Below are 11506 nucleotides of genomic sequence, written 5' to 3' on the forward strand. Positions count from 1 at the left end.
ACCTAGACCACAATACAGAAAATCTCCAACACCAAAGAAAGTTTCCCATGTTCCTTTGTAGCCATGAGTCATCCCACCTCTGAGGTAACTACTTTTCTTAGTCCTATCAACATAGATTAATTTTGCAAGTTTTTAAACTTCATATAAATGGAATCACATACTGTGTTAGACAAATACATTCTTATTCTTAGAAACTTGAACTTTTTTTCTTTTTTTTGAGAGAGAGGGTCTTGTTGTTGCCTTGGAGTGTAGTGGTGCGGATCATATCTTACTGCAGCCTTGACTCCTAAGTTCAAGTGATCCTCCTGTCTCAGCTTCCTAATTAGCTGGAACTACCAGCACATGCCACTACATCTGACTAATTTTAATCTTATTTTATTTTGTAGAAAAGGGATCTGGCCATGTTGCCCTGGCTGGTCCTGAACTCCTGGGCTCAAGCCTTCCAAAGCACTGGGGTTACAGGCACGGGCCTCTGTGCCCAACTCATGAACTTTAAGAGCCTCACAATTAAAAAATATATTTGGGCTGGGCACAGTGGCTCACGCCTGTAATCTCTGCACTTTGGGAGGCCAACGCAGGCAGATCATTTGAGGTCAGGTGTTCGAAACTAGCCTGGCTAACACGGTAAAACCCTGCTTCTACTAAAAATACAAAAAATCAGCTGGACATGGTGGCGCGCGCCTGTAATCCCAGCTACTCGGGAGGCTGAGGCAGGAGAATCGCTTGAACTCAGAAGGCGGAGATTACAGTGGGCCGAGATTGTGCCGTTGCACACCAGCTTGGGCAACAAGAGCGAAACTCCGCCACTGCACTCCAGCTTGGGCAACAAGAGCAAAAAGCAGTCTGTAAAGCATGCCAATTCATGGAAATTAGTGCTGGGTCCATGGAGTTTTTGTTCATATATATGTCAAAGTATTACATAGTAAATTTTGAACAATATTAAGTTTCTGGAATTATCCCTCACGACACCTTATGAGGGAGATATACTTCTCCCCTTCTTTTACCATGAGGTATCAGGCTCTGAAATGTTAAGTAATTTACTGATACTCAGACAATCAATGTTAGAGATGAGATTTAAACCTGAAGGTAAGCAGTTTGCTGTCCAAGAACGCAAACATGTACATAAAAGAATAACCTGCCAAGCGCTGGGGCCCCCTGCCTATAATCTTAGCATTTTGGGAAGCAAGGCAGGTGGTTCGCTTGAGTCTAGGAGTTCAAGACTGGCCTGGGCAACATGGTGAAATCCTATCTCTACAAAAAATACAAAAATTACCCAGGCATAGTGGCGCACGCCTGTAATCCCAGCTACTCAGGAGGCTGAGGTGGGAGGATCACTTGACCCCAGAGGGCAGAGGTTGCAGTAAGCTGAGATTGGGCCTCTGCACTCCAGCCTGGGTGACAGAGCATGACCCTGACTCAAAAAAAAAAAAAAAAAGAATAACCTTTGCCATCTTATTTGTGTAATAGCAACAAATGCGAAACAATCTAACCATTTATACCATCAACTGGCTACACAAAAATAACAGAGTAATATTATACAGACTTACTGCAGTGATCTCTCTGTTGCCACTCTTGAATATTCTCTCCACAACTAAGCTTGCATCCCAAATGTTTCTGGAACAAAAAATGTTTTAATGATTATGCTGTAAATAAATAAAAAGAATTACAACAAATTTCTCTCTCTAGGAACTTAATGGCTTTATTCAGTTTTTAAAACTTGCCGTGGTTTCTTTTAACATTTTACTAAGCTATCTAGAAGAATGGAATACTAGAAAATTTTCATACCTGATGTACCTAAGTTTTTCAGATAATGAAATATTACTTAAGAAAAATCAAAAGGCTCTGTATAATAAATTATAAACAGGAAATGTACAAAGGGGCTCTGTTCTGTTTCATACTTTTAAGCAAATGAGATGAATGAAATCATACATCTCAAATCTGAGAGAAATATATATTAGGCACGATAGCTAAGATAATATGACAGACTGATTGCAAAAACAACCACATTTCTTTATCCCTCCCTGTATCTATCCCCTTTGCAGTATGATTTTGATGTCTCTCCCCTAAAAGTGGTCTATTTCCCACCTTTTAAATCTGGGTTGGCCCTGTGACTTCCCTCTGGTCGAGTAAGGTGGAAAAGTGAGTGGTAAGCCAGTTCTGAGCCTAGGATAAAGGTTTTGCAAGTGTCTACTCTTTCTCAAGGAACCCTGCCACCACCAACTAAATAATCCTTGGCTGGCCTGCTGGAGGATGAGAAACCCTGTGGAGAACCACTAAGCTGTTTCAGCTTAGGCCGTTCTAGACCAGCTGGAAAACATAACCTTGAACATGTGAGAGCCTAGCCAAGATAAGCAGAGCTCTCTTTAACTTCACAACTGATTGCCTATCCTTGAGTTAGACTTAATATCCCAGCAAGACAGAACTGCCCTGTTGAACTGTAGACACATGTCACTGAGTTATGGGGAAGTTTGCAACATTGTACATTAATATGTATATAGACATACAGTTGACCTTTGAACAATACAGGCTTGAATTGTGTGGGTCCACATATACACAGATTTTTTCCCACCTATGCTACCCCAATACATCAAAACCAACCCTTCCTCTTTCTACTCCTCAGCCTACTCAGCGTGAAGACAAGGATGAAGACTTTTATGACGATCCATTGCCACTTAATGAATAGTAAATATATTTTCTCTTCCTTATGATTTTCTTAATTTTTTTCTCTAGCTTACTTTATGGTAAGAGTATAGTGTATAATACATATCACACAAAATATCAGTGTCACATCTGTTTTAGAATTTGTCTAGGAGGTTTTCTGGTTTTTACTGGACTCCCCCACACTTCTACATCATGCAAAAGTTAAAAAAAGAAAACACAAAAAACATACAAAATACGTGTTAATTGATTACTTATCAGTGAGGCTGCTAGACAGTAGGCTATTAGTAATTAAGAAAGTTGAAAGTTGTACATGAATTTTTGACTACATGAAGGCTGAGGAAGGGTGGTTGGCATCCCCTAACCCGTGTTGAGGAACAACTGTATTTTGACGCTACACACACACAAACATGGATCATGAGAGAGTGAGAGAAATAAAACACAGCAATGAGTATAGTTAGATAATAAAAACTGAATAATAGAAAAGTTTTATTGACGAAAAGTGAGCTAAAAATAAAATTTAATAGGAATAAATGACATCCCAAATTCAGAGTTAAAAATATTTAACCAGGCTGGGCACAGTGGCTCACACCTGTAATCCCAGCACTTTGGGAGACCGAGGTGGGTGGATCATGAGGTCAGGAGATCGAGACCATCCTGGCTAACATGGTGAAACCCCGTCTCTACTAAAAAATACAAAAAATTAGCCGGGCGTGGTGGCAGGCACCTGTAGTCTCAGCTTCTTGGGAGGCTGAGGCAGGAGAACGGTGTGAACCTGGGAACCAGAGCTTGCAGTGAGCCGAGATTGCGCCACAGCACTCCAGCCTGGGCGACAGAGCAAGACTCCGTCTCAAAAAAAAAAAAAAAAAAATTAACTACTCAAGATGGGGCAAGGTGAGCAATAGTTCATTATTTCATGACAAACTTACCCCATGATCCGAGAAAAGTAAATGCAAATACCATTGTGTTTTCCAGAATACACAATCTCTGGTCCAGTCACACAACTCATATTTGTGGCCTGAGTTGCTGGGTTTCCCAGAGCACACACTGGAGTTGACATGGCAGGAGGCTGTATACCTTGTACACACATAAGAAAAACAAGTATCTTAAAAACAGAACCCATAAAATTCAGAATTCTCAATAATCCAAGTTTGTGTATCTAGACACAAAGGTATTTACAAAAATAATGAAATACATAGATACTTAATTTGGTTTTCCTTAATAAGAAGAGAGATTTATACGTGCATGGATACTCCCAGGTAGACTTGCCAGTGTTCACAATGCAGAACGAAAAGGAAACAAACTTGCAATAACTGCTTGTAATGCTGACAGTGAAACAGAACTAATTACACAGATTTTAGGGTCCAATTTAATCCTGGAACCCAAATAATGGGCTTTCCAGGCATATTATAAGAGGAGTTCTTCCTAAATAAAGGCATTCACATCCAAATGCTAAAACTTGGTTGGACAGCGTATATTTATTTTCAAGGGAATAAGGCAAGTTCATCTTTTTCACACTAAGCATTAAGGATAACTCATAATGTCAGCACTTCAAAATGAGCAGTAGAAGCAATCCAAAACAAAGAAAAGAGGTACCCTGAGATGGTGTTCCCAAAAAGGATGGATTTGGATAGGGACTACCACTAGGAACAGGAGAACCTAAAAAGGGAAAGAAGAATATAAAGATTTAGAAAAGAACATCTCAATCTTTTGAATGTGATCAAAATTAGATACAGAAGGTATTTCTTTTTTCTTTTTTTGAGGCAGGGTCTCTTTCTGTGGCCCAGGCTGGAGTGCAGTGCCATTATCTCGGCTTGCTGCAACCTCTGCCTCCTGGGATCAAGTGATCCTCCCGTCTCAGCCTCCTGAGTAGCTGGGATTACAGGCTCACGCCACCACAGGCCGGCTAATTTTTGTACTTTTAGTAGAGAGAGGGTTTCACCATATTGGTCAGGCTGGTCTCAAACTCCCAATCTCAGGTGATCCGCCCACTTCGGCCTCCCAAAGTGCTGGGATTACAGGTGTGAGCCATTGCGCCTGGCCACAGAAGCTACTTATAAGCATAAAAAGGACTTACATTGTCCACGATATATGCAAGAATTAGGGACTCATCTCCTAGTAAGTTTCTAACAACTCCCACCTTGGAAAACACTGATGTGGGAGTTAATTACTATTAAATCATTCATCTGTTTCCCTCTTTTTTTTTTTTGAGACGGAGTCTCGCGCTGTCGCCCAGGCTGGAGTGCAGTGGCCGGATCTCAGCTCACTGCAAGCTCCGCCTCCCGGGTTCACGCCATTCTCCTGCCTCAGCCTCCCGAGTAGCTGGGACTACAGGCGCTGCCACCTCGCCCGGCTATTTTTTTTATTTCTTAGTAGAGACGGGGTTTCACCGTGTTAGCCAGGATGGTCTCGATCTCCTGACCTCGTGATCCGCCCATCTCGGCCTCCCAAAGTGCTGGGATTACAGGCTTGAGCCACCGCGCCCGGCCTCCCCTCTTAATATACACCAAATGAGTTACGTACATATGATTGGTCACATCTTATTTTGCTTCCTTATGTTAAGGATTCAATATTAATAGATCACTTTTAAGAATCAGAATCTACAGATATATTCATCAATTATACAGTAGCAGTAAATAAAACATAACGAAAAGGTTTATTGACAAAAATTGCTATAAAGGTTCTAAGATTCAAACGATTAGAAACAATTTCATTTCAATGTTTCATACTCACTAGAATAGACAGGAGACCCCAAGATGGGACCAACATTACTTGGAGGCGGAAGAGTGGTTGGAAATCTCATCTGTGCTTCACCACCATACCTATTTTTATGACAAGAGGTTGAATTTATTCAGTAAAACAAACTATCCATCTTAAAAACTGGAATTGTTCCTTTTCCTGCTTAGCTTCCAAATAAATGCTTTAAACATTACAGACTTTAACGTATTGTGCTGACAGTAAAATATATGCATAAGACTTATAATATTTATTCAGTAAATATGGACTTGAAATTGCTACCAGGAAGAATTATAAGGGACTCCGATAACTTCTAAGAAAAAGATATGCAATGCATAGAATTTACTCTGTGAGTAAATGGCATTATAATTTTCGCACTAGGTTATGGTTAGATAGTATTTCAAAAAACATTTCTAACAAAATCACATTTCAAATTCTTAAATATTTTCTAAATAGAAATATCTCTTTGGTACCAAGTTTCCTTAAAATAATTCAGAAGCCTTCAATACTAATGATACATATTAAGCAGAATTGGCATAGTGTTTGGGGAAGTAAAAAAGATAGATGAGACAGTAACAGGTAGAACAAAGTATAGAAAGTAGACAAGAAGTTACAGAACAGAGTCCAGAGTTAAAGTAATAATGCATAAACTAAGCTAATTTAGTTGCTTCTATTACCATTATAATCTCTCCAGATTTCAGCTTTTGCAAATGAATTTTGGTAATTTGCCTACATAGTCACTCAACTGTTTGGCAAGGCTTTAATTTATCACATTGATAATAAGATCATTTTAAAAAGTGGCCCAGTAAAAAAAAAAATAAAATAAACAAAAAACCTTTCATATACCTAAAGAAAGCCCGAGTAGCCCAGGCAGATACTTCTCTGTCACAGGCAGCAGTGGAGCAAGCAAGAATAAGGCAAGTAGCACAAGCCTGGTCTTCCTGTAAAAAGAGGAATATTGGCCTTATATTAAATATAAACTTTTAAAATGATTTGTATACTGCTAGATGCAATATTAAAGTCTGTATCTAGCACAGAGCAGGCGTTCAATAAATACTTGCTGACTAAATGAAATCAGTTAGTGTTAAAAAGACAAGTAAACACTACTGGTTTTATTTTAGGTTCATCAAAAGCACTAGGATTACAGAATGCTCTATTTTCCTTTTCACCTAGATTCTGAGTTAGTTTCCACCTTATGTCTCCAATTTTCTTCCTGTGGTCTTTCTACTTTCTAGAAATTAACAATAAGTGTTAACTTTGAATACCTACCATGTGTCAGGTACTATTTTAAGAGTTTAGCATATATTAATCCTCATAACACATACTATTATAATGTATAAGGAAACCGAACCCCAGAGAAGTCAAGTAATTTACCTCAGTGGTGGAGCTGGGATTTTTAACACAGGTGCTTTGAATCCAGGGTCTGTATACTTAACTTTGAACTATCCCAATTTTAACCATATCAATTCCAGTTATGGCTCTGAAATACTAAGATCTCTACACTGTTGCCTCAAGTTTCTTCCTCAGGTCATTAAGCCAAAACAAACAAACAAAAAAGAACTTGTCCCTAAATGTCTTGTGCTTTTAATGAAAAGGCATTTATCATATAACCTGAACAAGAAACTTACTAGTAGACTTCAATAAGAATTTATCAACAACAGGCCGGGCATGGTGGCTCATGCCTGTAATCCCAGCACTTTGGGAGGCCGAGGCAGTCAGATCCTGAGGTCAGGAAATCGAGATCATCCTGTCTAACACAGTGAAAACTCATCTCTACTAAAAATACAAAAAATTAGCCAGGCGTCATGGCAGGCGCCTGTAGTCCCAGCTACTTGGGAGGCTGAGGCAGGAGAATGGTGTGAACCTGGGAGGCGGAGCTTGCAGTGAGCTGAGATCGCTCCACTGCACCAGCCTGGGAGACACAGCGAGACTATGTCTCAAAAAAAAAGAAAAAATTATCAACAACAGAGAATAAAAATCTGAAAGCTCACTATAAGACTTATATTAATCCTGCTTTCAAATGTCAGTTCACGTACAGTGACTGAGGCAAAGAAAGGAATATTGTTAAGATTATCTATTTATGGCCGGGCATAGTGGCTCATGCCTGTAATCCCAGCACTTTGGGAGGCCAAGGCTGGTGGATCACATGAGGTCGGGAGTTCAAGACCAGCCTGACCAACAGGGAGAAATCCCGTCTCTACTAAAAATACAAAATTAGCCGGGCGTGCTGGCACATGCCTGTAATCCCAGTTACTAGGGAGGCTGAGGCAGGAGAATCGCTTGAACCTGGGAGGCGGAGGTTGTGGTGAGCCAAGATCGCGCCATGGCACTCCAGCCTGGACAACAAGAGCAAAACTCAATCTCAAAAAAGAAATCTATTTATTACAGTATTCCAGTCCCAATATACATAAACTATGACTCCCACTGTTTGATTAAAATAGCATCACATTTTAAAAAAGTATATATAATTACCTGATGTAATTTAAAGAATCTTTCAATCTCTTCTCCATCTCCACCCACATTACTCACAAGTAGATGCCTCAGTTGATCTACAGGTCTAAGTTTATGAAACATAAGGCTCCCCTAAGAAATTTGAAGAAAGAACATGAAAAAGAGATTTACCAAGATTGGCTGATAGCAACAGACCCTGCTACCTTATTTGATAAAATAAATGAAACAAACAAAAAAAAAACCCTTCAACAATACAAAGTAGGCTGGGTATGGTGGCCCACACTTGTATTTCCAGCGCATCAGGGGGCTGAGGCAGGAGGACTGGCTGACATGATATAAAAAGTACAACTGGTCAAAAGGATCATCTACATCTCAACTCAACCTCCAGTAGATCTATGTATCTATGAAGAAAACTTAATGCAATTGCCCCTGCAAAGCTGCCCCTGAAACCAGAGAAATACAATTAGATTATTAATTAATCAGGTTGCTACTATTTGATCAATTTAGACAAAAAAAAAAAAAGCTAAAAACATAGTCATACCTTATACCAGAATAAATTCCAAATAGATTAAACGACTTAAAGAATAAAATAAAACCATCATAGTATTAGGTTGGTACAAAAGCAATTGAGGTTTTTTGTACCAATTAGGTTGGTACAAAAGCATCATAGTATTAGGTTGGTACAAAAGCAATTGAGTATTCGGTTGGTACAAAAGCATTGATTGTAATGGCATTGCAATCAATGGCAAAAACCTCAATTGTTTTTGCACCAATCAATAAACAAAAGGAACTACGAGTGGATTCTTTTATAAACCTTAGTGAGAGGAAGCTTTTCAACTATGACATATTTCAAATGATGGCTGGGTAGATTAGCTCTCGCCTATAATCTCAGCACTGTGGGAGGATGAGGTGGGTGGATAGCTTGAGCTCAGGAGTTTGAGACCAGCCTGGGCTTTAGTGAGATCCTGTCTCTACAGAAAATACGAAAATTAACCGGGTGTGGTGGCAAAAGCCTGTAATCCCAGCTACCCAGGAGGCTGATGTGGGAGGATTCCTTGAGCCTGGGAGGCACAGGTTGCAGTAAGCCAAGACTGTGCACCACACTCCAGCCTGGGTGAGAGTAAGACCCTGTCTAAAATAAAATAAAATAAATAAAATAAAATATCAAATAACTGATAATTTTGATTACTTACAAGCTTGTGTGCTGGGAAAAATCTCAATAAACAAAGTCAAATAACAAACCAGGAAGGCTGGGTGCAGTGGCTCACGCCTGTAATACCAGAACTTTGGGATGCCAAGACAGGTGGACCACCTGAGATCAGGAGTTTGAGACCAGCCTGGCCAACATGGTGAAACCCCGTCTCTACTAAAAATACAAAAATTAGCCAGGTGTGGTGGCGTGCGCCTGTAATCCCAGCTACTCAGGAAGCTGTGGCAGGAGAATCACTTGATCCAGGGAGGCAGAGAGGTTGCAGTGAGCTGAGATCACACCACTGCACTCCAGCCTGGGTGATGAGTAAGATCCCGTCTCAAAAAAAAAAAAAAAAAAAAAAGAAAATGATATGATTCCATTAAGCCACTACTTCAGAGTACTTGACAAAAATATTATATATTGCTTATTTTTGTCACTACCTTAACAGAATACGTACATACCTGTGCTGAGAGGAGAACAAATTTCTTCGGAGGTAACATGTGCTGCTGTACAACAACTGGTGAATCAGTTATTGGAATATGATCCTTGTTTAAGGGTGTAATTATTTTATCTACTTTCAATTCATCTATCGCAGAAAGAGCCCAGGAATGACCATCAACACGGGTTGTCATCTACATAAAAGAAATAAATGTTTTACACATCATATTGAAGTTATACAATGCAAAAGAAAAAACTACAGACTTAATAAATAAATAAGTAAATTTAACAAATAGTACATTAACATGAATATTTTCAAAAGTATTACGTAATTTTCTACTATCTTTTTTTTAATCAGGTATTTTTCTGGGGTTTTTTTTTTCTTTTTTTTTTTTGAGACGAAGTTGTCTAGACCGGAGTGCAGTGGCGTGATCCTGGCTCACTGCAACCTCCGCCTCCCGGGTTCAAGTGATTCTCCTGCCTCAGCCACCCCAGTAGCTGGGATTACAGCCATATGCCACCACGCCAGCTAATTTTGTATTTTTAGCAGAGACAGGGTTTCTCCATGTTGGTCTGGCTGGTCTCGAACTCTTGACCTCAGGTGATCCGCCCACCTCGGCCTCCCAAAGTGCTGGGATTACAGGCATGAGCCACCGCACCTGGCCTCTGGGTTTTGTTTTTTTTTTTTTCCTGAGACAGTATCTTACTCTGTCACCCAAGCTGGAGTGCGGTGGCATGATCACAGCTCACTGCAACCTCGACCTCCTTGGGTTCAGCTGATTCTTCCACCTCAACCTCCCAAGTAGCTGGGACTACAGGAGAATGCTACCATGCCCGCCTAATTTTTCTATGTTTTGTATAAACAGGGTTTTACCGTGTTGCCCAGGACGTTCTCAAACTCCTGGGCTCCTGCAGTCTGCCCATCTTGGCCTCTCAAAGTGCTAATCAGGCATTATCTTTTTTTTTTTCCTGAGACGGAGTCTCACCCTGTCGCCGAGGCTGGAGTGCAGTGGCGTAATCAGAGCCCACTGTAGCGTCTGCTTCCCAGGTTCAAGTGATTCTCCTGTCTCAGCCTTCCAAGTATGTGGGATTACAGACGTACAACAGCACGCCCGGCTAATTTTTGTATTGTTATTAGAGACCGGGTTTTGCCATGTTGGCCAGGCTAGTCTCAAACTCCTGACCTCAGGTGATCCGCCTGCCTTGGCCTCCCAAAGTGCTAGGATTACAGGCGTGAGCCACTGCGTACACCATAAGCAGGCATTTTCTACACTAATACATAAATCTGTTTGTACTAGAAGACAAGGGCAAACTTTTCTCAAGATAAACTGTAAATACTCTTTAATAAGATTATAATTCTCTCAATCAAATAACTACCATCTACCATGTTTCCAGGATTGATTAAATCTGCTAAGATACTATCTTTCCTTTAAAAAGTATTTTACCAGCTGTATTTTACTGGCTGGGTGGGGTGGCTCACACCTATAATCCCAGCACTTTGTGAGGTGGAGCGGGCAGATTACCTGAGGTTAGGAGTTTGAGACCAGCCTGGCCAACGTGGTGAAACCCCGTCTCTACTAAAAATAGAAAAATTAGCTAGGCGTGGTGGCACACGCTTGTAATCAATCCCAGCTACTCAGCAGGCTGAGGCAGGAGAATTTGTTGAGCCTGGGAGACGGAGGTTGCAGTGACCTGAGATCGTGCCACTGCATTCCAGCCTGGGTGACAGAGTAAGACTCTGTTGCCAAATTAAAAAAAAAAAAAAAAAAAGGCTGGGCGCGGTGGCTCAAGCCTGTAATCCCAGCACTTTGGGAGGCCAAGACGGGCGGATCACAAGGTCAGGAGATCGAGACCATCCTGGCTCACACAGTGAAACCCCGTCTCTACTAAAAAAATACAAAAAACTAGCCAGGCGAGGTGGCAGGCGCCTGTAGTAGTCCCAGCTACTTGGGAGGCTGAGGCAGGAGAATGGCGTAAACCTGGGAGGCGGAGCTTGCAGTGAGCTGAGATCCGGCCACAGCACTCCAGCCT

At 40.8% G+C, this 11506-nt stretch overlaps 1 protein-coding gene across 3 annotated transcripts in view; it reads right to left on the bottom strand.

Moving 5' to 3' along the window:
• The window catches only part of NUP155 (nucleoporin 155kDa), a 76765-nt gene that overhangs the window by 33536 nt on the left and 31723 nt on the right, over nt 1-11506 (bottom strand). For all 3 annotated transcript variants that reach the window (XM_011999404.1, XM_011999394.1, XM_011999413.1), the window contains exons 13-19: nt 9499-9669; nt 7867-7977; nt 6241-6335; nt 5392-5480; nt 4255-4317; nt 3588-3735; nt 1548-1614 (exon numbers count right to left, since the gene is read on the bottom strand). In XM_011999404.1, coding sequence (XP_011854794.1) covers nt 1548-1614; nt 3588-3735; nt 4255-4317; nt 5392-5480; nt 6241-6335; nt 7867-7977; nt 9499-9669 — 744 coding nt within the window. The remainder of the gene's footprint in view (nt 1-1547; nt 1615-3587; nt 3736-4254; nt 4318-5391; nt 5481-6240; nt 6336-7866; nt 7978-9498; nt 9670-11506) is intronic.

This window comes from Mandrillus leucophaeus, unplaced genomic scaffold, assembly GCF_000951045.1.
Source record: "Mandrillus leucophaeus isolate KB7577 unplaced genomic scaffold, Mleu.le_1.0 Scaffold1165, whole genome shotgun sequence".
Lineage (NCBI taxonomy): Eukaryota > Metazoa > Chordata > Mammalia > Primates > Cercopithecidae > Mandrillus > Mandrillus leucophaeus.